Raw genomic sequence first — 26,158 nt, 5'->3', positions numbered from 1 at the left:
AGTAACATGCTGCTGTATATAATTACAAAGTTCACAAGTTCACTATGTGTTTCAGATATAAAAGGGTTAAAAAAAAAAAATCGAAATATAGTGCACCATGTACTTACTGTGTCTGGTCTCTAACACAGAGGAAAAAACTGAAAATTACTCACCGCCACTTAAAGTCTCATTGAGTTTATATTGCCATACAAAATATCCTCATACAGCTCATATATTTGCAGATAGATATAGATAAGTTCTATAGACATCCAGTTCTAGTCATAGCAAACACATCAAAATATCAAAATAAATATGAAATTTTGCTTAGTAGCAGTTTAGCCATGCATAATTCAGCAGCATACGGTTCACACTTTTGGTCCTGTAGATGTATTCTGTTTGTCTGGCTCCATCAGAGAAATACAGAAAACCTTCAGAATATAAAGGAAATATAAAAATAACATTCAAACATTCACATGAGTCCGTATTTGTGTAAATTAAATCATGCATATGTTCCATGGGTAGTTTTATTAAAGAAAAGATAGTTGACTTGTGTTTACCATAGTTTTCAAAAGCAGCATCCACTTTGAAGCCGATTCCTGGGAAATCTATGCGAATGGGTTTGGGGAAACCGGCGTCCATTTTTCTGGTGTTCTCATTAAAGCTGATCAGAAATGTCATTCAGTTAAAATAAATTATTCAAATGATCAAATGATTCAAAATTATTGATTATATACAGTATATATACAATATACAGTCAAATTATTGTTGTTAATGTGATTATTATTATTATTATTATTTCAAATAATATTATACAAATTACCTCCAATATTTTTCACCAGTAAAGAACAAAGTGCGTCCAGTTGAGCCAATGTGCACTGCAGCATCAATATTTGTGACTGAAGCTGGAAAGCCAAACTGTGAAATGTGCTTTGGATATCCGGGTAAAATGGCGGTTGCTGTTACGCCCCAGTAGTTCTGACCTGTACATTTACACACACACACACACACACACACACACACACACACACACACACACACACACATATTTGTAAATGCCATGATTATATGATTATTATTATAAGCTGTGCGAATATAAGAATGTGTAATGCACTTAAAAGTCAAACCTTTGAAAAAGAAACTGATCCTTTTTGATCTGATTTCATAAGCTGCATCAACAGACGTGATGGAGGGCCATGTGGTTCTGATTAGCGTCTGGGGAATTCCTTTCAGCAGGGTGCTTTTCTTCCAGTAATAGCTTTTAAGAAAGAAACAAAGTTTAGTGAGCAAATCTATCTATCTATCTATCTATCTATCTATCTATCTATCTATCTATCTATCTATCTATCTATCTATCTATCTATCTATCTATCTATCTATCTATCTATCTATCTATCTTATATCTCTATTTTATAGTTAGATTAGTGAGTCACATAAACTGAGTTGATTAAGCAACAAAAAAAAACAATGAAAATGATAAAAGGACATAACAAATACTGGATACTTGAGTACATATAAAGGCAAATACTTTTGTAAAAGGAAGCATTTTTACTGGAATATTTCACCCAGTGTATCTCTACTTTAACCTGTTAGCATTTTGGTGGCTCACAGCTGAAATTGACCTACCTAAATTTTAAATGTTAATCCTTCTTGACAAAAGTGGGCTACATACACAATTTAAATATCCTTGGACAGAAGACACTTTTGGGCTTTACTGTCCAGCAATCCAGGAAAGTACTGGGTTAAAGTCCACATGTCTCATGAGTTTATATTTCAAATTGAATGAAGATATCATGAAAAATTTGATTTCTACAAACATACTTTAACCTGTTAGCATTCACCCCCCGCTTTTGGTACTCACAGCTGAAAAATGACCCACCTAAATTTAAATGTTGAAAGCCACATGTTTCATGAGTTTAGATTTAAACTTTTATGAAGTTGTCATGACAAATGAGATGCCTAGAAACATTTATCTGCGAATATGTCTGATCCTGTTCTCTCTCCCCCTGTTTGAGAGCCATCTGCTAGACTCAGGTGGCCATTCATACAGTCTGCATTCAAAATAATTGCTGGCCGTTCAGGTTATTGTTATACATGTTTAGCTATTGATATTGATTTTGCATTCATATTGATGGTCAGGTAGCCAGACAAACTATTGCTTTATAGTGATGGCAATTCATACTAATGTCCGGCCATTCGAATGGACAGGAGTGAGCCCAACAACACATGCACACACACACTAAATCATTTCTCTAATAAAAACAAACGGACAATAAGGGAGATATATTTTAACTCAGAGATATAAAATAGGCTCAGATTTTCAATCCCCATGCAGATCCCCAATAATCTTTTCCTCATCGCTGCTTCATCCAATCTCAGATAAAAATTTTTTTTACTGTCCATTGTTTTTTTTGTTTTCTTTCTTTTTTGCAAACAAAGCCCAGTTAGCACTAGATGGAAACAGCTGTTAGAGCAGAACACATGCTGCACTCTTTCACCACTAAGAACTTCTAAAGAAGAATAAACTAAGAACTTAGTTTAGAACCCCCTAACCCCCTTAGTTTAGAACCCACTAAGAACCCCCACGTGGGGAATAAAATCCTCCCATATATCTTTAGAATCCTGCACCCATTGACTTGTTATTACAATCATAGTGTAGGTACTGCTTTTTTTTTTATGCATGTTGTTGGTGTGTTCTACCTTCACAAATTCAGCAAATACATTTGTTATACATTTTCCATTGAAAAGCAGTGATCTAAAATCGATGCTTGAGTCTTAGACCTTTAGAATAGTATTTAGTTTGTGAAACATTAAAACTTGCGAACAATGGGATATCGCACATGCTGGCGTGACACTGAAGCTTAACTCATCTCGCTTAACATCGGGTTATGTTTTTTGTTTTAAACAATCTTTTTTAAATTATGTCAGTTCAAGTCATGTCATATGAAAGATTGAAAAAAAAGATTATAAACTAAATATTATCATACTTATTTTTGAAAAAGTAAAGCTCTCCTCTTATGCTGGTCGCAGCATCAAACACCAAGTCTCGATTGCATCGTTCTGGTGGATTTGGTTGAGGCTGTGGCTGAGGTTTGGGGGATTGACCAGCACCTTGGAAATCAATCAAAAGCAAGTCATAAAAATGTATTCTGTACTGAAATCCCTCTTCCTGCTTTTGTCTGATTTGCTTATATACTCACCATATAGAGCTTGGATTCCTCTCTTATCGTCCATAGGCAGCTGATATCCGTGAGTGTTGACGTATTTGTATGTAGGGTACATGAGTGCAGAGGGATCTTGTGAGTGATCCAGTCCAAGCGCATGGCCAAACTCATGGGCAGCCACCAAGAGCAAGTTCATACCTATAGCACAAGGTGTTTTAACATTTGAATATGTTGATGTTTGTGTACTTTTGACTGGACTTTAGAAAAAAATAAAAAAATTATGCAAAACAGTTATAAAATGTTAAGAAGTAAAAAAAAAAGAAACAAAAAAGGAAAACCCTCTTTGCTGTTTCTCTGGTAGCGTATCTTTTATTTATTTCCAACATACATACCATTTATATAAACTTTTATCTACTTTACCTGCTGAGCTCAGAGTCCATTTTTCATCCTCATCGAAGTGGGCATCACCACCTTCACCTTGACCTGGAGACATGGCATGAGCCAGAACACCACCCTGTCCATCAAATGGGTAAAAATCTCCATGATCTGAAGAAAAAGAATGCACAAATGAAATGACAAAAATACAGTATGTCCTAAGTAACATCCTGTTCACTAGATAGGAAATGCAATATTGTCAAACAGCATTTTAGCAGCAGACAAGTGCTCTATCTAGGAGCCAGGGTGTATTTGAGAACATCTAGTGCAATTACTTCTGGCTTTGAAAAGAATCATGATGTCTGCCATGCCACTGTAGAGCTGCTTAAAGACGAGTGGAGTGACATCGCTGTAGAGTTTAAAAGCCTGGGCAATCGTGGTATCCACTTCACCCTGACTCAGATCTGGTGTGTATTCAGTAATTCTAAAATGTAAGGAAAGAAATCCATAAATGTAATATCTTGCTTGTTTATTTCCTCATCTTGTACCCTACATTGTGTAACTGTGATCAGCAATAAAGCATTAAAAGCATATAAAAAAAAAAGCAATAAAGCATATACATTTCTCATACCTCTAGGCATCAGTTACTCCATAAAAAGCAGTCTGTACCTGTATGTAATGGTCTGCTTATCCCACTTGGGTTTGCCACTGAAATGTACATAATTTGAAACATCAGAAACACCGCAGCGTGGCTTTTGCATCACCTCGATGGTGTTTGTGTCGAGTTTGCCTGTCACCTGGAGCCCAAAGAACTCCTGCATTTTCTTCAATACTGTCTCAAAGTCCTGCACTTTCACTCGTCTTCCACTGATAGACGGAGTTTTGTGCTCTGAGAAGAACTGCTTCAGATATTCCTGAAGAAAATACAAAAAAAAGGAAAACAAGATTATCAATCATGCCCAGATATGCTTTTTTTTCCTATCTTTATTACATTTGATCAGTAATGGCATTAAAATCAGAAGAATGACTGGGGTTAATACTGGAATGTAGACATATTTATATGCATTTTCAAAGGACTGGAGATCTTTTAGAAATAAAAATATAAGATAAAATACAATATTTATGAGTTTTTACCTCAGCTGTCTCCTGATCCATTGTGGGAGTTGCAGGAGCACCACTGCAAAGAACCCATGCTGTGAGCATCAGCACGAGAATGGTTGTGTTCCTCATCTCCAAACTGTCTTCTTCTGGATTCCTAAAGGGATGATGATGAGCTTATATCAGCTCTATCCACCCACACCCACCTTATTGTGTACAGACACACATGGTTTCCCTGTTTCCCTAAAGCAGAGCTGAATTCTTAAGAGAGATAAACCGTGCCATGACAAGTCCCTAATCAGAACCAACGAGGGTCTTTTTGTGTGTTTGTGATGCTGCTGGAAGAAGCTCATACGTGTGTGAACAGGTTTGATATGGTACATATGATAAAAGAGGAGTGGATATAAACATATTTGTTCATTTTAGAGTTTCTCCATATTTAGATACAAGGTTAAATCCTCTAATTTGACACAGTTCAGAAAGAATGAGTAAAAATAAAGCAATCGAAGATCATCTCGTTTTTTTTTTCAGTAAATTGTCAGAACATTTTCATTCCTACATGCTGCCAACATACATAGTGCCAGACAACATCATTTTGCTTTTTTGGTTTATTTAATTAAGAAAAGATTGAAAACCACCTTAATCAAAGCTAAATAACAATCAAACCAACAATATACATTTTGCAAGATCCCAGTCTTCACCTGTATGGTTAGATGTTTCAAATAGTTCTTTTGCATTTTACATTCGGAAGCTTCATTTTTAAATAATTATTTAGGTTGTAGTTCTATACAGAGCAATGCTGTTTATGCATATGTAAAGTTACAAATGGTTTACAGGCTAAAGGGTTTTCTGAAAGGACAATCAAGCCTTATTGAGAAAAGCTGCAGGGTTGATGACCCGTAACAGTCATTCAAAAAATAGGCAATTTCGAGGGCAATTACTTAAAACAAAAGCCGATATACACATGTAAATTAGCACACAGTGAGTATATGCACATGTAAATTTCCACAATGTGGTTACAGACTGCCTGTCATTTGTCTTTATATTACAGATGTAAGTAATGAATCAGCCTTATCAAATAAACTTACACACTTTGGACAAAATGTCCTGGATGTTTTCCTGTATAGATTTTTACAGGCATCAAATGACTGTAATCATGAGCATATATCTGTCACAGCCATCTTTATTTATGTCAACTGAAGCTGCTCCACAAGGAATGCATCGAGGAACCATAAACACACGCACACCACACACACATAAAGCTGACATGTTCCAGCAAGACAGAGATGCTAATGTATGTTTTTTGTTCATATAACGTCATGTGTTCTGTTTCCATAACCTGAAGGTCCAGAATAAATAAATAAATAAAATAAATAAATAAATAAAAAATCTCTCTCTCTTTCTCTCTCTCTCTCTCTCTCTCTCTCTCTATCTGTCTCTCAGAATTTTAATATTCTGCTTTTTTTTTTTTTTTTTTTTTTTTTTTTTTACCAAAAAAGTATGCATTTTAGCTTTGATATAGAACTATAAAAGGTGAAAGGACGCATGACAAGTGTTTTTAAGTTCTTTATTTTTCATTACACAGCAAAATTAAACAGGTCCTCATAAAATTTAATTAAAAAAAAAATACATTAATCTATAAATAAATTGAATTCATTATATAATCTATGGAGATTTTTCCATAATCCAGATCCAGTATTTGGCTCTTGGAAAAAAATATATTAAAAAATATAAAAAAACTCAACCACTAACACTTCAAAAAGTAGTTGTTGTTCAGCATGCGCAACACCTTCTTGGTAGAAGTGCTGTACTCAAAAATACGTGTTCCACTTAAGAGATAGGTGAAACCTGAAACACAGGATTGACATAATATGAAAATCAGCATACATTCATAATAAAAAAAATCTTACTTCTTAAGAAAAGAATAAAGAACATCACAATATTCAAAAACAAAAGCATTTATAAAAATACTGACCCTTGTACTGGAAGGCAGCAGTGATTTTTTCAGTAACTCCTGGGAAGCCATTTTCCACCCGTTTGGGATATCCGGTGTCCATCTTTTTCTTGTTTTCATCATAACTGCGGAGATTTATGAGTTGTTTAGTTCTTACGTAAATGTGCAGGTCTTTATTAACAGTTTTTTTGTTTGTGAGTAGTTAGTAGTCTTATAAATTCCTTATAAATAAAACTAGCTAAAGTTTCAGGTTTAAGCAAAACTGGGTAATTAATAGCTTTGCTTTTTTTTATCTATTTAATGATGATTAGCAATGTCATGTATTTCCTACCTGTAGTAATTGTTGTCCACGAAGTACAATGTCTTGCCAGTGTTTTGGTCATAAAGAGCAGCACTGACCTTCTTCACAATGGCAGGCAGACCCATGCTGCTAAGGCTCTTGGGAAATCCACTCACAAGGTCATAAGCAGTAAAAGCCCATACTTTTTGATCTAAACAGTACAAGATCATATGGTTATCTCAAACTGATTTATGATTAAAAGCACTGCAAACAACCACAAAGGAATATTTAATTACCTTTGATGAGGTATAGTCTGTCTTGCACAGTGTTCTCAAATGCAGCATCAATATTATCTGGCGCATCAGGCCAGAAGCTCTTGATCAGCTGCAGCTGAACCGTGTTGGCTCCAAATAAACGCCAGAAGAAGCTAACAGAGGGAAAGCAAACGTTAAAATAGTGAACATTTAATTTAATAAAACTTATAAAATTGTTATTTTAGGAATATATACCCATTCTTGAAGAAGAGCCTCTCTCCACGCAGTGTGGCCACAGCATCCAGGACTAGCGTTTGGTCACAGGCACTTGGGGTGACTGGAGGTGGGTCAGGTTTACTGGGGTTGACAGGGTCAACAGGGTTTGGGTCTGGTCTAAATGTAGAAGTAAAGTTACAGATAAATTAGATGTTAAAAAATATGTATATTGTGCAAATAAAAAGAAGCATTTGAGAAGCAATATTCATGTGATTTTAGGTCAATAGTTACAGTGGAGGAAAATAATAAAAAAACATTTGTCTGTTGCAAAAGGGATTATAATATAATTAGAGTAACACTTGTAAAACTATACATCCTATTGGTCTTTTTACAAATTTTTCCAAAATATTTCACCAAAATTTTGACTAGGATTGGCAAAACCCTCTTAAAATAGAAGTAAAGCCTATAGCTATTAAAATATATAATTACAAATACAAATTCTAAACAATTTCAAAATGTGTTAATTAGTAATGAGCAGCATTTGTTACACCATGTCCCCTAAGCAATAACAGGTAGGTTCACTGACTAATAGCTAGTTCCTCCTTCTAATAGATTTCAATTTCGACTTTTTATTCAGTCAGATCATTTGACTTACTAATTAGGACTCTTTCAGCTTCTGAATGGCTTGTTGCCATGCTTGTACAAAACCAAATAATTAATTTTGAAGAAATTATGGCAAAGAAATTAATTACATTACAATGTTGAAGGCATTTGTTGTACATCTACACCATTAAATAATATTTTGTAAAAAAAAAAAAAAAAAAAAAAAAAAACACTGTATAAATCTCAACGCTCAAATAAAAGAGCTGGTTAAATGATGAATGATTAAATAAAAAAATATTTAGTGTATATTTGCCAACCGAACAACAAAGTAATTAGGATTTGTTTTGCAAAATAAGCCACAATTTTTGTTTTCCATGTAAGTTTGTCATTTTTTACCCTGTGTTCTTTCCATAAAGTGACTGAATGCCGTTGACATCATCTGCAGGCAGGACAAATGTTTTTGGGTCTCTGAAGCTGTAGGTTGGGTACATAAGGGCCCCGGGGTCACTGGAGTGAGACAGACCCAGAGAATGACCAAACTCATGAGCAGCCACCAGGAACAAAATAAATCCTGATGAAAAATAGACATGGTCAGTCTACATGCTTAAGGTTTATTAGATTCTAGTTTAAATATCTATTTGTCTCACCATTAGTGGAACTGAAGGTGAAGTTTTCATCTTCATCAAAATGTGCGTCTCCACCGATACCAGTAGATGGCGCAAAAGCATGTGCCAGAGTGCCGGATGGTCCATCAAACGGGTAGGCATCACCATGGGCTATGAGAAAGAGATGGATTTTATTGCATGCACCAAGTGGTTAAACAAAATATTTCCAACAGCTCAGGAACGGAAGTGTTGAAATTGTTGCATGTCTAGTCAACAGCTTTAACATCTGCTTGGGTAAACATGACTGGTCTAACGTTCTGTGGGAGTGGGATTAAACACACACACACACACACACACACACACACACACACACACACACACACACACACACACACACACACACACACACACACCATTACAAACCTGTGCTAACCAATAATAATTACAAATCCTTGCAGTTAATAGAGGGGGTTAGAATCTTTTTTTTTATTTGTACAGAACATTATTATTAGACCCACATTTTTCAACATGATTCCATTCTTACTAATTTGTTATTGACTAAATAAAGCACTAATGAACTTACATATACTTCCAATAACAACTTACAAGAAATCATAATAAAGCAGTGTTTAAAATGGAAATCCCTAAAAGCAATGTTATATTTATATTATATGAAATAGAATAGAAAAAGGCAAAAGTAATGTAAAAAAGTGATTTTTTAACATAATGTTCCAGAGTGTTTTATTTTTTGTTTATCTGTTTCATATATATATATATATATATATATATATATATATATATATATATATATATATATATATATATATATATATATATACAGATCAGAAAAGTAATGCTTTAGCACTTTACAGGTTTGTAAAATGATAACAGTGGTGTGTTTGTGTGTTTGGATGTTAGTGGGTGAACTTACAGCCTCTCCCGAAGGAGATCATGATGTCGGCTATGCCACTGTTGATGCGAGTGAACTTCAGAGGGGTAACACGAGCCCAGACTTGCAGCGCTCTCTGGATGGAGTCGTCCACTTCAGCCACAGACATGTCTGGAGTGTAATTCTCAATCCTAGTAGAGGAAACAACCACAAACCGAAATTCGAGCTTATGCATGGAAGGATTTGTGGCACCTGTATGTCAGCTTGTACTCAGATCTCTGCATTCTATAAAACACTTGTTCTTCTCACCTGTATGTCAGCTGGTTTGTTTGCCATTTAAGATCTGTGCCAAACGTGGAGTACGCGCCCACATCGACCACTCCACATCGTGGTTTCTTCATCACCTCCAAGGTGTTGGAGTCCAGCGACCCCGTCACGGTGAGTCCAAAAAACTTCTGCATCTCAGCTATCTTCAGACTCATCTGACTGAATCGTCCTTTATTAGTGGATGAGGTGAGGTTGTAGAATTTCTTTAGGTAAGCCTAGAGAGAAATGAAAAGTTCTGACATGTTTATGGTTGTAAATAGATACCTGGACATGTAGGGATGATAGATAGAGTGAAGATACATACCTCGGCAAAGGCATCATCTTTCTCTTCTGTCTTTGGTATCGGATCGGACTGGACGGCAATCGCCAGAGCAATCAGAATACAGGTTGTGTAGCACATCTTCATGTTTGCCTCCTCCTCAAGGATCTTCAGTTTTTGGTTTGGACTTGGAGGCTGAGAGGTTTATATACGCTTCAGATGCAGACTTATTGCACAACATATATAATTACTGGCTTGATGGATCGAGCAAGAAAAATCCGGATTTGTCAAAAACGTTTACACCCAAATCGTTCATCAAGGCTCTTCATTATTTCTTTTCCTTTAATCTGCATTATTTTTGTATTTTGTATTTGTATTTTTTAATTTTTTTATAATATAATTTCTGATAATGTCCTTTATGCATATACAAAATTTTGACAAAATTAGTGTTGGATTTACATTTTACACATTGGTTCTTATTGTATTTGTATTTCTGTCTTTTTATTCTGTTTTTTTATTACTTAAATGTTTATTGCTCATCTGCATACTTTTATTAAAATATTAATATTTCTATTTCTATATAAATAATTTACATTTTTATTTTATCTCTTTGATCGTTATATTATTTGTTAATAATGTTAGTCTGTGTTTTACATCATATAAAGCATGGAAAATAAAAATAATAAAAAAGTATTTAAATGTTTTCATAAATTTTTTTTAATGAATCTCCATGTGATGTATTAATTCACTGTTTCTTTATATAAAGAATTTTGTTAGCAAATTATTTTGTTAATTAGCAATTTTGCTCTTTTTTACACAGTTTAATTGTGTCAAACTGATGTTAATACACACACACACACAACACACACACACACACACACACACACACACACACACACACACACACACACACTAAACTATGTTTTTAAAAACAGGTCATTTTGTTGCAATCTTTACATTTTTATCACTGACCATTTTAAATTACAAAAAAATACAGTTGTTTTGGTGAAATATGCAAATTATTATTTCTCTTATTTCCATGTTTGCAGATATATGTTTACATATAAATATATTTAAATTGTCACCATTATGACTGTTTTTCTAATGTCTAATGATGTCAAATGATAAATATGTTTGTTCAAATCTCAGATTTCCACAACCAGAAAGCATGAAATACATGTAGATGATTAATTAAATGTAATTTAAACCTGGTTTGACTGTTAAATTTTAAATTTACTGCTAATCATGAATAATGTGGATTAGGTGACTAATAGTTGGCACTAATACACTAAGACATTAAATTAAAATGCAGGAATAAAGAAAATACAAAAAGTTAGAATCTCTATATAAAAAGTCATATATGATATTCTATTCATAAAATATCATTAGTACAATTAGGAAGTCTATTTGCAGCTAATTATTAGTAAATAAATTTAATGTAAATATTTGTAAAGAATGGTAACTGTAAACGTGATGTACGCTTCTGGAAACATGTTGAAAGTGTGAGCACAAGCCTGGGCGTGTCTAAGCTGCATCTTTTCAGGGAAGTGACACAGTTGTTTTTGTTAATGCTATACCTGAATCACAACCGTCTCTCCCAGATGCCATTCATACAGCAAATCATTCATCATCAGTGTCGCTGCTTTGTGACTGGGCTGTAAGGACCTTTTTCACGTATCTGAATGGTTTTCCCAGGTGTGTGAAATCAGTGTGATGACACGCATGGTGAGTTTATAGCAGATATATAGGGCCATGATTTTTTTAAGAGGATGTGAGAGAAGCTTTTAGTAGAATTCTACTCAGTTTATTTTATATCACTGAAATATCTTCCTAAATATCTATATCTTTATACAGATTTAGGCAGCTGTGGCCTAAAGGTTTTTTTTCTTTCATTTAATTGGTCTATTTCCCAAAATACCAACAAACACATACCCTAATTTGTATTGGTAGATGCATCTGTATTTGCATCTTTTTAGGGCAAATTATTTCTAATATATATTGGTATAAAACCATCCTCATTTAAAACAATATATATTTAAAAAACCCCAACAGCAAAATATAGGTCTGTTGTGTACCCTGATGTGCCAAAAACAAGTAACAAAAAATTACAGCGAACATTTGTGATGTTCACAACTTGACAACATGACTGCTGACCAGAGTATTAATGAAATAAATGTATATACAGTAATGTGCAAATGTTTTAGGCATGTGTGAAAGTTTGTTTTAATCAGTTAACAAAATGGAAAGTAGAAGAACTGAAGAGAAATCCAAATGAAAACAATATTTTGTGTGAGAACCCCTTAGCCTGCAAAACAGCAACACAGTTTTTGAAGAAATTCGGCAGGTAGGTTCCAAATATCTTGGAGAACTAACCGCGGATCGTCTGTGGGTATAGACTGCTAAAAATCCTTTTGTCTCTTTATGTAATCCCAGACAGATTTGATGACTCTGAGATCGAAACTCTATGGGGGCCAAACCTCCGCTTCCAGGACTTATTGTTCTTCTCTGTCATTGGCATTGGTTGTATGTTTGAGGTCGCTGTCCTGCTGCAGAATAGATTTAGGGCCAATCAGACATCTCCCTGATGGTATGATGAATCAGCATGTATTTCTCAACATTGAGCTGCTGAACATTGACTGCTGACCGGAGTGCACAGTATCACTGATCATTAACACAGTCTGCCTTAATTTGCTTGTCTATACTTGAGAGTCTATACTTGCAACTATACTATGCAAGTAATATATAACACTCTGGGCTTAATTTTAACAACCAGGACATGCCATTGCTTGCAGCAAACATCAGCAAACACAACTTAATTAAGAGTGGACTCCCTCTGATTGCTAAATACTAATTATTTTGTTTATGTATCAGTGTGAGTATTGTTAAATCCCCAAAAAACTTTGTACATGGTTTAATTTTTATTGTTTTCCTTAAAAACATTATAATTTACATTATAATTTAGGTTTGTTTTCAGAAACTAGTCTTACAGTGAAGTTGATACTGTATAATATTATGTGTGCTTAATGCATTACATTAATATAGTATTGTAGTATTGTATGTTGTCTATACTAGCCTGTGTAGCCAATTTTGTTAGATCTTCAACATGAAGGGAAGTTCCCCAGCATTTAAACACGTCTCTGATTCAGTTCTGTGACGTCTTAAACTCAATGTGACGTCTACTGCGCAGATCTGAAAGCGCGATACTGTCGGTGTAAACTTGTCAAGACAGCTTTGCAGATTATAGTTTCCAAGCATTATAGTAAAAAGAAAAAAAGGCATGCCCTGGAGAGCTAAACATCATCACAAAAGAACAATGGATATTAGGATTAAGTTCTTTACTGGCACATTTGTGACACAGTATCCCATCATTCTTTATCGTACCTGACACACAAAACTGTTATTTGCACTACCATGCACTTTCACACTTTATATACAGTACTGATCTGTCATTTACTCTGTATCCCTATTTAATACCCGTACTGTCTATATTGTCTCACATTGTCTGTTTTGTCTCGTATAGTCTGTTTTGTCGTGTCTTGTCTGTTCTGTCTTGTATAGTCCAAGCTAAATATATAGTGTTATTTATGTCTGTACTTTTGAGAGTCAATAACAGCTGGAACCAAATTCTGATTTTGATTCACACATTAGTAACTTACATTTCTTCTCACTGGTTGCATAAACATTCCCGCACTTTGGTGTCTGGGTAAAAGATGAAAAATTCACTTTTAATGTATATTAACATATTTATCGCTTAAACATCTGTTATAGCATAGCCAACATATTCATCATGAATCATCTTTATTAGTGCAAATAAACAGTTTTCAACCCTGGTGACATTTTCTCTAATATTTTAAGTCTTTTTGTTATTTAAAAAAAAGAGCAAGATTTTACACTTACACTTAATTTTCACTTTCCCAGCCAGCTGCTGAGTGCAGTCACATTAGGAATTAAAAAAAACAAACAAACAAAAAAAAAAACCAGAAAATTAAATATACATAAGTATAAAAGTATAAAAAATAAGCAAGAGATACTCACACATCAGAAACACACACACACACACACACACACACACACACACACACACACACACACACACACACACACACACACACACTGTAACAGGCTTGCTTTTAGAGATTTGTAGAGATTGTTCATGTACTGGTGTCACTAAAAATTTCATGGTTCGAGACCATGAAATGTTGGGGTCAGTGACAGTTGGTGACCCAGTATGATTTGTGGAGAAAATAATATATAGGAAAATATATTATGTGTGTAATAAACCAACCTGTATAGTTAACAGTACATATTGTTGGGTAATGCCTGCCCCTATAGGTTAATTGTTAACTTCCATTATGTGGTGGGTAGATTGAGTTTAAATAATGAATTAGTGGTAAATCAAATTGACGGCGACTCTGGAGTCCACGAACAATAAAACAGACTGTAAAGATCCATTATTCTTAATTGTCACTGGGATAGAGAAACTCAGATGCAGGAGTAAGGGGGTATTTAATTTACTTACTTTAGTATCAGGTCTCTTACTTTTGTTGGAATAAGTAGCACACTGATATCCTGCTTGTGCACAGGGGAAGCAAAGTCTATCTATGCTGCAATACTGTGCAATGAGCCTATTGCAGTCTGTGGCTTATAATCCCAAAACCTGCAATATATGCAATGGATGTTTACTGATAATTACTGCAGCTGGCAACAATTTATTTAACCCTATTTGATGCAGCGAGTACTGCATCATATCCTTTATACATATGATGTGGTATCCGAGACAGTCTCGATGTTGAGTTTAGGGCTCTGCTGTGGACAAACCATCACTCCCAGGACTCCTTGTTCTTCTCTACACTGAGGATAGGCCTTAATGACATTGGCTGTATGTTTGGGCTTATTGTCCTGTTGTAGAATAAATTTGGGGCTAATTAAACCTTTCCCTGATTGTATTGCATTATGAATCAGCATGCTCAATTCTTTCATGAAGAGCACCTCTGGGAAGTAAATGGGTGTACTTCAGTTCCACTGGTTTCCGCTAGTTCTATGCCGACAGCACTGCTGAACATCTGGTGTAGAAGGGAAGGAAGTACGATGTGTCTTTTCTGCTGCGTTAAGTTTCTGTGTCCTTATTCAAAATAGCTTGTACAACACATCTTGAAAACCCAGGCTGTTTTGAATTGAATGGTGTATGATCTGTGACAAAATCCACAACCTCAACTTAGAAGCAGAGTTTGGCTGTTCCTTACCCAGATTTTTAAACCTTGTTTACAGCTGTTTCTGTTTTAGTTAATGACCATTTCAACCTACATATAAAATCCATGATCATTAGCTTTTGTTTGGCATAATTGGGTAATTGGTTACACCTGACTCACACCCGATTCTAAAAAATCCCTGACTTTGTGCAAGTGTACAAAATGTGCAAGTGTAAGAATTGATGCTAGTTTGAAGCCAAAAGGTAGTCACACCTAATAGAGATTTGTATATTTGATTTGATGTGATAAATGTTTGCTTGGTGTCATGTTAAAAGTAATTTACAGAAGAGTAGAAGTATAAGAATAGAATCAATCCATCACCATGACTAATAACTTCATAAGCCTACAACGCACTTAAAATTGACAAGTTAAACAGCCAAGTATTTGGGTTTAATATTGTGATTCCTGCTTTTCCTTTTATCTATGACCGTGTTTATAGAATTGCATTAAGACTTACTGATTCTTGTATTAGATTGCCATCTAGTGGCTGTAACCCGAATTTAGTGGTGTGAATAAGGGTAAAAATGTAAATTGTTTGTGTGTCGTGTAAACTTTTAGGACAGGGGTCTTCAACGTTTTTCATGTCAAGGACCCCTTAGGTGATAGAGACATGGGGCAGGGACCCCTTGATACAAAATGTGTCAAACATAGCCACTGATGATAATAGAAATCAATCACATTACGCTAGTTATATCATGCTAAGACAATTAGTGTTGTCTACATGGCCGCAGTAACTGGGGGTGCTGGGGGTGCTGCAGCACCCCCTATTGGCGAGAGAGAGATTTTTTTTTTAATGTAGGCCTATTAAAAATATTTTGCACAATTTATAAATTCCTTATGAATATTTTAGGAAATGATTTTGACACACGTAGGCTATTAAGTGTATTTTGGATTTTAATTTAATTATTTTGATTATTTTAATTATATTGATTTTTCAAGTTCATTTGTAAAGTGCGTTTCAGACGCGCGGGTGATTTTAGTTTGGCTTTCTCTGGCAGCGCGCAAACATAGCCTAAATGCCTTGCCCTTGTGGAAGATAAAATTAACTCTCCGTACCTTTTACAATAACATAACATTTTTTTTTTTTTTTTTTTATTATTTCAAAACAACCCCCCCAACCACCGCAACACCGCCGGTATTTGGTCCACTACCACCGTGGTGGTAAAAAAAAAAAAAAAGTGCCATCGTCACAGCCCTATGATATTTTTTCAAATGTATTCTAAATAGGCCCATAGGCTCATAGGTTTTTTTGTCAAAAAAAATAAAACAAAATAATTCACAGCACCCCCTGTTCAAAATTACTTCCAGCGGCCCTGTGTCTGTATGTTGTCGTTGTAATATATGCATCATTGTCTATATATTTTAATATATATTTTAAATATTTCAGAGATTTATGCATAATAAACATATTTTGCAATTAAAATCATATCACAGTTTATTAAGTTGTTCACAGTTGTCTTTTGTTTTAATAGATTTGCAGTTTTATACGTTTTCCTTTTACTCTAAGGTGGATTATTATACATTTACATGAACTTTAGCTTGAATTTCAATAGAACTTTAATTTAATAATTACAATATTTTACATTTTAATATTAAATATTTTATCTTTGATGTTTTTACTCTTGTTAATTTTTTTTTTTACAAAATAATAATTTGTGATTTAATGTGTGGAACCCCTGGGTGAAGACCCTTGTTTAAGTGTATTATAACATCTATCTTATAAGGGTCTATGTGGAACATCTATCTGAGAGAAAACCACAATAGATGGAAGATAGAATATAAGGGTCAAAATATGGTAATGTCCTCTGCATAAAGTGACACATTTCTTATCTAAAATATCAGCTACCCTCTAACTGTTAATCATTTCATCTGCATAGTGCGTGGTGTCTGATTTGCTAAATTAATTATATTATATGAACATATTTCAGATAGTATTTAGTTCTTAAATCAAAATAAGATGTAAATTTTTTCAGAGAATAACCAGACAGTAATGAGTGCTTATTTGTCATGTGTGCTCTTGCCTCAGCTCTTGTCCTCCTTTTCATTTCCAATAATGAAGCATATCGACTTATAATAAATAATATACAAATAATAAATAAGACAGTATTATTGCAAAGCATGTTTTATTCGAGCATAAACAGTGTATTCCAAGTACAATATAAGAAATAACATGTATTATTTGGATTTAAATTAGAATTTGATTACTATGATTTGAAATAACAATTCACTCTTTAAATTATTAAATAGTTTACTGTGTTATTATCCCGTTTGCTGTCAAATAAAATATTAAATAATACAAATATCTAAGACGTAAAAGCCCTAGCAGGTCAAGAAGTAGTTGTTTCCCAGCACGCGCATCAGAGTTGTTTCACTAAACTCAAGTACGCTGGTTCCACTGAAGAGGTAGGTGAAACCTGCAGAAACGTGTGGTTTGAAAAAAGTTAGCATTTTTACAGAACTAAATCCAGATTATTTATGAAATGTATAAATTCAATAAATACTGACCACTTTGCTGGAAGGCTGCAGTAACTTTTCTTGTCACTCCTGGGAATCTTTTTTCCACTGCTTTAGGGTAACCCTTGTCCATCTTCTTGGTGTTCATGTCATAGCTTTAAAAAGATTTTTTTTATTAAATAACTTTTTTTTTTTTTTTGCAGCCTGTCTTCTTTCTTTAAAAACAAATATAACAATAAAACTTTAACGTACCTGTAATATTTTTTGCCAACAAAAAACAAAGTCCTTTCGGTGTACTCATCATAAAAGGCAGCATCAATGTTCTTCACTGTAGCTGGCAAGCCGAAGTTACTGATACTTTGTTGCTTCACGACATCATAACCGTTCAAAGTCAAGACCTTCTGACCTAAAGATCATAAACACAAGTACATGCCAAATTATATCACAATATCACATCACAATGTTTAAAAATTCAATTAGCAATATATTTTATAAGTATTTTACGTTTAAAGATGTACACCAAGTCATCTGATGGATTCTCAAAAGCAGCATCGATATTATCTGGAAGTTCAGTCCAGAAACTTGTAATCAGGAATTGTTCCATTTCAGGAAGTTGGGGGTTACGGCGCCAGAAAAATCTAAACAACCGAAAAATGCATCAAATGGTTACAACTATAAAAGACACAAAAAATATTTTGGAAACATTTTAAAGTTTGTGTATACATTTGTGTATACATTCATACCTCTCCTTAAAGAAGTACATCTCTCCACGCAGGGTTGTAACAGCATCCAGGACCAGATTGGGGTCACAGGCGTTGGGAGTGACAGGAGGTGTAGGCCCGACAGGCAATTCATTGTTTGAGCCTGTTGAATTAATTTCACTTTGTTAATTAGAGGTTTGATACGTCAAATTTTCTGGTCAACTACTTACAAAATTCCGAACTCCAAAAGCATACCGTAGAGCTCTTGAATTTTACTGATGTCATCTTGAGGAAGCAGGAAGCGGTCAACATTTCTGTAGATGTACCTTGCATTCATCAGCGCTCCAGGATCACGGGAATGGTCGAGGCCTAGGGAGTGTCCGAATTCATGGGCAGCCACCAAAAACAAGACGTATCCTGTGGTACCCCAATAAAGATAGATGTACATGATTTTTAAAATTTTGTATCTTGCACATTGCATTTGGTGTATTTCATGTTTAATGTAATTTATGATATTAACCATCAGGAGATTTAAAGCTGAAAGTCTCGTCGTCATCGAAATGAGTATCTCCACCGAGACCAGGAGCAGGGCCAAATGCATGAGCCAAAAGACCATCAGGCCCATCAAATCGGGAGCCATCGCCATGGTCTGGAAATACGAAATATTAATATACAGAGCTTTGTAATGCTGACTATTATAATCAGTATACATGCTGATAATTAAATGACAGAATTTCTGGATGGTACTCCACATAAAGTGGGAGACTAACCTCTGACAGCAAAAGAGATCATGATGTCAGCTACGCCCGTGGAGATGCGAGTGAATTTTAGAGGAGTGACACGAGCCCAGACCTGCAATGCTCTTTCGATAGATTTGTCCACTTCAGCCACAGACATGTCAGGAGTGTAATTCTCAATCCTGTAGAATAAAAAAACGAAGCATAACTAAATAAATCAATTCATGTGCTTAATACATAAAGCTATAATAGGCTATGACTGCTATGCTTCTTGTACCTGTAAGTCAGATCATTTGTTGACCATTTGTTGTTCGAAGATCCAGCAGTGTATGCAGCCACATCTGGAACCCCACAGCGAGGTTGCTTCATCATCTCCAGTGTTTCAGCATCCAGAGTTCCTGTCACCTTTAAACCAAAAAACTGCTGCATCTCACTCAGCTTCAAGCTCATCTCGTCGACCTTACGCCCAAACGACTCCTTGCTCTCCTCTTGCATGTTGTAATATCTCTTTAAGTAATTCTGGATAAAGAGAGAAAAAAAAATACAGTCACTGGCTTCATCAAATAAAATATTAAATGTAAATTGTAATAAAACCTGAGTGTTTTGTAGTCACACAGTGCGTGCCATTCTTACCTTTGCAAGTACTTCATCGCTCATGTCTTTAGCCAGAGGTACTGCATTAACCCTGAACACCAGGGCAACAAGAGCACACAGCTGGTAGTAACCCCTCATTTTGATTATCTTCTAATAAAGATTTCAAACCTATGTAGTTTGAGGTTTGTCTCAAGCTTTTATACAAAAAAGGAGGGGATATTGAGTAACAATCTACGTTATTACACCACAAAAGATCGCATACCTAAAAAATGGATGACTCCATATCCTGAAGTTCCTTAAGTACAGCCTAAAGACCCTTTTTTACCCACAAGAAATATTTAATTTAATTACAAATGTTTTACACTGACAATTGATTGAATTACTTATTACAGTAAACTTTAATAGTAAACAGATTTCTTTTGTAAAGTCTTTCCTGTGTTTGTACCGCTGAGAGAACAAGTAGAAAAGTAGAACCATAGACATCCAAAGAACATTTGAGTAATTTTTCCCTTTAAAATGTGATCAGTTTTCAAACCATAATAAAATACTTTACAAAACAAAACCCACAACATCCATTAATTAAAGAAAAGGTCCACACATAGATACTTTTTAATGCATGCCTAACATTATATTTACAAAATGCAGGATATTGAATAGAAATAAATCATAATGGACTTTTAAATTAATTAGTTACAACCACAATTTGTTTTGACACTGTGTATAATGTAAATAAAAACAGAATGCAATTTTGACTACAATGCCATGCTTTGCAAATTTCATAAAGCCATATTTTATATACAATAGAACATAAACAACATATCAAATCAAATTAAACTAAAGAAATGTACCATTTAAAAAAACAAATAAGGTAATTTTTTATTTGATGGTTGCACGAAATCTCAGATAAAGGTGGAATAGGGCAACAGAAGTCTGTAAAAAGTAACTGTTATTAAAATTAAACAGTTGGAGAAAGATTTTGCAACATAATTAGGTTCATTGACAACAGGTCAGAAAGATGATTAGATTTAATTTATGTATCGTAGAGAGGCAGAGAAGAAAAGATGGGCAGAGCTTTACCAATCTGTAAACACTGTGTTTACAGATTTTGGAACAAATTCAGAATAATGTTCATAAAATAAAATAAAAATAATAAAAAAAAACAGTTGAATACCTCATTATACAGTAAATAATATCATTAAAATTTTGAAAGAATCTGGATAAATCTCTGTGCACAAGGGACAAGGGTGAAAATCAATATTGGATGCCCATGATCTTCGGGCCCTCAGGTGGCACTGCATTCAAAACAGTCATGACTCTGTAATAGAAAAAAATCATTGTCACACAGTTTGCCATGTCATCCACAAATGCACATAAAATGTCTATAATGCAAAGAAGATTCATTAAAAATGTACTTATTCTAAGTGGAAAACTGTTCTGTGGTCAGACAAAATTTAATAAAAATGCAAAAATACAACAATAGATACCCAGAACTGTTGACCAGCTGTATCAGACACCTATGGGACAACGTTCCTCTCCCAAAACTTTAGCAAGTGGTCGCTTTAGTTTCCAGATATATACGGACATAGGGCATGATGCTACACAGTGAGAGACCTGTTGTCACTATAAAATTCAAAATGACCATATGTTTTCCTTAAAATGGTATATATATACTCAGTTTAAACATTTAATGTTTTTTTCTGGTTAGTTTTATTGTGAATAAAATATGGATTTATGGGATTTGCAAATCATTGCATTGTATTTTTAATTAACATTTTGCACAGCATCCCACCTTTTTTGGAATTGGGGTTGTAATCAGTTTATTTGTTTATTGATTTATTTTTATTATGTTTTTATATAATAAAACTCTTGTCAGCTTGACACCAGTCTGGATAAATTATGCATTAACTTACTTTTCCTTCTTTCAGTTTGGAACAAGATACAACATTAGCTCCATTGGATTGTTATAGAATGGTATTTTTGTATTATGTTAAAGATTTGTCTTTAGCGAGAATAATATTAGATTTTATGGTGCTCTTGTGTTGTTTTGCCAGCAGAGACCGGTTCTATCCTGTTTTAAACTGGGTCTTGAGCCATATATAAGGATGTTGAGCCATACACTGAAAAACACTTGCTCAAGGCAAAACAAGCCACATAACAGCTGTAAACGCAGGATATTGACAAATACTTTCTTGTCTTCAAGTTTTTCAATCTGAATGTGTACCTGCTGATCATCAAGCATTTCCCTTTAATCTTTGGCCAATTTTCTCAACCTGCAGGAAACTTGTTTACATACATGTGCAGTCAGGTTTCCATTACAGATGCCATCATCAAAAGATCAGGCATTCTGACCCATCACTTGTGTAGGACCTGTGTATTCCAATTATTCCCAAGCTTGTGCTTTCCTGTACTAAGAGCCTGTTTTATACACATGAGATAATTGTGTTTTGCTCACACTGACTCAACTGTTGCTAGCTTCTTTAATGAAAATAGATTTTATACGGTACTGTGCAAAAGTCTTAGGCCGCTACCAGCTTTGTTGTTTTAGTTTTTTTTGGTCTCTCAAAGAAGAAACTCTAAAACTTCAAAGCTAATTTTAAAAGTTGTCTTCTAGTCCTTAATTTGTCTCTGACCTGATTATTCTTTATAACAGCTTGAATAGGACATCTTGAGTATTCAGGTTTTTGGCTGATTTCTTTTCGAGAGTGGCCTTGCTGATGCAAAAGTATGATTTTTATGTTTGTCAAACTCTGTGAGCTTTTGCATTCTAAATGGAATGATGTGGTTGAAAGTTGGTCTGACTAACAAGTTATAATGAATTGAACTAATACATCATATACTATTAAGAAGTTCTTGTACAATCCTGGTGTAATACACATTTTTTTCACAGCAGTCATTTTGACAAGAAATAGTAGGACAAAAACAGATGTTATCAATGAAATTTATTATTATGGTTCCATTCAATTTAGGTTTACAAGAAGGTTCCTGCTATTTCCAAGTGGAGGTCACACTAAATACTGGTCACTTTAGCTTATAAAAGCCCTTTTTTAAAACTGTATACAAATCTTGTTTACTTTCTGATTGTATTCTAATAAAGAGACTGAGAAATGTATTGTTGGCCTAAGGCTTTTGCAAAGTACTGTATTTAACAGCCTTTTTTCATGACAAACACGACAGTTTGTGAAAGACATATGCAGTGCCATGGTATTTTCCATGAATAAAAAAAATATTAATATAAATATAAAGTATAAAAGTTTAATTAAAGTATAAATTGTCATTAAAAAGTAGAAAAATGTGAGAATGAATATAACTATAAATAATATATATATATATATATATATATATATATATATATATATATATATATATATATATATATATATATATATATATATATATATATATATTATTTATATACTATATATTTTTTAGTTACACTATACTTTTATTATATATTATATATTTATTTATTTTATTTAGCTATATTTTATTTCTATTACATGTTGGACAGTCATAAAAAAAGCATTTCACAATATGTCGTACTCTGTATGAATGTGACAAATAAAATTTTATGTCATTTGATATTATTATTATTATTGGTATTATAATTACGGTAGGAGAATGCTGAGGATGGAGCTGCCAGGAAGGAGGAAAAGAGGAAGGAGGAGGTTCATGAATGTGGTGAGGGAAGACATGCAGGTAGTTGGTTTGAAAGAGGCAGATGTAGAGGACAGGGGGGTATGGAGACGGATGATTCACTGTGGCGACCCCCAATTGGAGCAGCCAAAAGAAGAAGTAGTAGTTATTATAATCACTATTATTATTATTGTCATAATGATGATAATGGTGATAAAAAATAAAATAAAATAAAATAAAATAAAATAATAATAATAATAATAATAATAATAATAATAATAATAATAATAATAATAAATATTATTATTAATAATAATAACAATAATAATAATAATAATAATAATAATAATAATAATAATTAATAATAATTGTTATTATTATTATTATTAATATTATTATTATTATTATTATTATTAAAAAGGGGCCTTTCATGTTGTAGCAAATGATTGTAGGTGTAATATTGTGAGCAACCTTTTTCAGTAGTTTCATTTAATTTGCTTTTGGGAACCTTTTGTTTTTAGTTTATAACCGAATTTTATACTGTACACACGAAATATTATTTAATGTATTTATTTATTTATTTATTCATTTTTTATGAATAACATACAGTATATGTGTCACGCACGGATCAAGAGTCGGAAACCGGATTAAAGTCTTCTTCTTCTTCTTCTTCTTTCGGCTGCTCCCATTAGGGGTCGCCACAGCGGATCATCCGTCTCCATACCACCCTGTCCTCTACATCTGCCTCTTTCACACCAACTACCTGCATGTCTTCCCTCACCACATCCATGAACCTTCTCCTTGGCCTTCCTCTTTTCCTCCTACCTGGTGGCTCCATCCTCAGCATTCTTTTACCAATATAATTCATGTCCCTCCTCTGCACATGTCCAAACCATCTCAATCTCGCCTCCCTCACCTTGTCACCAAAACATCCTACATGCGCTGTCCCTCTAATAAACTCATTTCTAATCTTGTCCATCCTCGTCACTCCCAACGGAAACCTTAACATCTTCAGCTCTGCTACCTCCAGCTCCACCTCCTGTCTTCTACTCAATGCATACAACATCGCAGGTCTCACCACACGCAGGTCTCACCACAGTCTTATAAACTTTCCCTTTCATTCTTGCAGATACCCTACTATCACAAATCACTCCTGTCACTCTTCTCCACCCACTCCACCCTGCCAATATGCTGCCAAAATTCAAGCAAATGATGATGAAATGATGCTGAATGTTTCATAATTTTTCTTGCCATACTAAAACTTTGGTAAGAAAATAAGAGTCTGGATATGAAACAACATCTTTTCCTTCTTCAGAAACGTTCAACAGAATTTCACCAGGATATTTTGCATGTCCTCTCACACCCTTGAGACCCAAGAAACTAGTTTTTGCCAATGTCTTTGCAATTTCCAAATGAACTATATGCAATCTGTGTGCATCTGAGTGGGAATAAAAAATACAAAATATGCTGGTATAGTGCTTTCATGTCTGGATTTTGTGTACCAAGTATACCCTTTTAAGTGTAATTTGATTTTGTTGCCCGGTTGTTGAATCATCTTCACATCTGTTTATTTTGTTATTTTTTAAGTTGAGCCATATCCTAGAAAACCTTTTCAAATGGCAGGAAATTGACAAACACCAATGTGCCAAATACTATCATTTCAAATACAACTGTCCAAAATGTCACCATCTCAGAGATCACAGTTCCAAATATCACTATCATAAGTATTATTTACCACTTTACCAAATGAAATTATATCAAATTTCATTCTTTCTAACACCATTGTCTCATGAAATGTCAAAGTAAATTTGTTAACTTTTTTTTGAACAGCAATAGAGTGGAAAAAAATCACTGCCTAAGTGTTGTGACATGTTAGTGTGTTGGCAAAATCTGCACATTTCACTGAGAAAAAGAGCTGTGTATTGCACATGTACATGTAGAAAAACCTCAGATGTTTGTAATGTTTTGAAGTTGCAGTTGTTGTCCCAGTACCCTGAAAAAGACTATGCCTGCCTCCAGACAATGTATGAACTAGTATGAACATTTGGCCCACAGGGGCTGGACCACTAGGGCAAAAAAAATCTTGTTAGAGACACTAGAGTAGGAATGCTTTCCGGATGGGGTTTATGTTAGAGAAATCCCCCCTGTCTGTTTGCAGCAGAAGGTAACATGTGGGCTTGCACAATAAGAATTCCATGTTTTTGTGATTTGATGTTTCATGTGTGACTGTGTTTTCATATCGCCATCCTTGTTACATTATTGGTGTTTTTCTTTCACAGGTCTTTTTACTTCTGTGTTTTGATACATATCCATGTTTTATGATCTTGTTTCTGTTTCTTGTTTCTCGTTCTAATTTTACTCTGTTTATTGTTGTTGCTAAGTATATATTTTTTGACTGTTTATTTAATAAAACCATTATTTACCAGCACTTGTCTCAACCAATGATATTGTGCATTCAGCACATTACAGGACACACAAATTAGTATCACCAGTTAAGGTTAAAGTGTAGTTCATTTTTTTATACTTACTTGATATTTTTATTAAGTCTATATAACTGTCACAAATCCTCTCAGAGATTAATAAAGTTAAGAATGCAGGAAATCTGCATTAACAGTTTGTCTGGTAACAATGGGACTGGGATTAGTCCTGTTTGAGTAGACAGTGAAGGACAAACAGGGTTTTTCATTTATTTACAGCATTAGAGTGAGTAGAACTTACAAGCACAAACCATGACATATTTACTTACCAGAGAGTCTATTTAACTATTTTATGTAAACAACACAAATACCT

General features: G+C 34.2%; 1 protein-coding gene across 1 annotated transcript; it reads right to left on the bottom strand.

Annotated features, from left to right (window-relative positions):
• Positions 1-264: 264 nt before the first annotated feature.
• On the bottom strand, positions 265-19,922 carry LOC310741545 (uncharacterized protein). The gene is made up of 30 exons (XM_083569467.1): positions 19,775-19,922; positions 19,419-19,660; positions 19,175-19,323; positions 18,925-19,053; positions 18,660-18,821; positions 18,447-18,567; positions 18,208-18,341; positions 17,956-18,109; positions 17,755-17,858; positions 17,572-17,663; positions 10,046-10,201; positions 9,724-9,956; positions 9,457-9,605; positions 8,568-8,696; positions 8,317-8,491; positions 7,357-7,494; positions 7,144-7,274; positions 6,899-7,058; positions 6,589-6,692; positions 6,368-6,461; positions 4,650-4,770; positions 4,185-4,429; positions 3,851-3,999; positions 3,561-3,686; positions 3,177-3,338; positions 2,964-3,087; positions 1,104-1,234; positions 800-959; positions 537-640; positions 265-407 (listed from the first exon to the last, which is right to left on the bottom strand). The coding sequence occupies exons 1-30, from the start codon at positions 19,871-19,873 to the stop codon at positions 304-306; spliced, it is 4,281 nt and encodes a 1,426-aa protein (XP_083425593.1). The 5' UTR covers positions 19,874-19,922; the 3' UTR covers positions 265-303.
• Positions 19,923-26,158: the final 6,236 nt, after the last annotated feature.

Source organism: Silurus aristotelis (assembly GCF_946808225.1).
Source record: "Silurus aristotelis genome assembly, chromosome: 18".
NCBI lineage: Eukaryota > Metazoa > Chordata > Actinopteri > Siluriformes > Siluridae > Silurus > Silurus aristotelis.
Note: the sequence above shows the minus strand (reverse complement) of the source record. Positions and strands in the feature narration are given on the sequence as shown.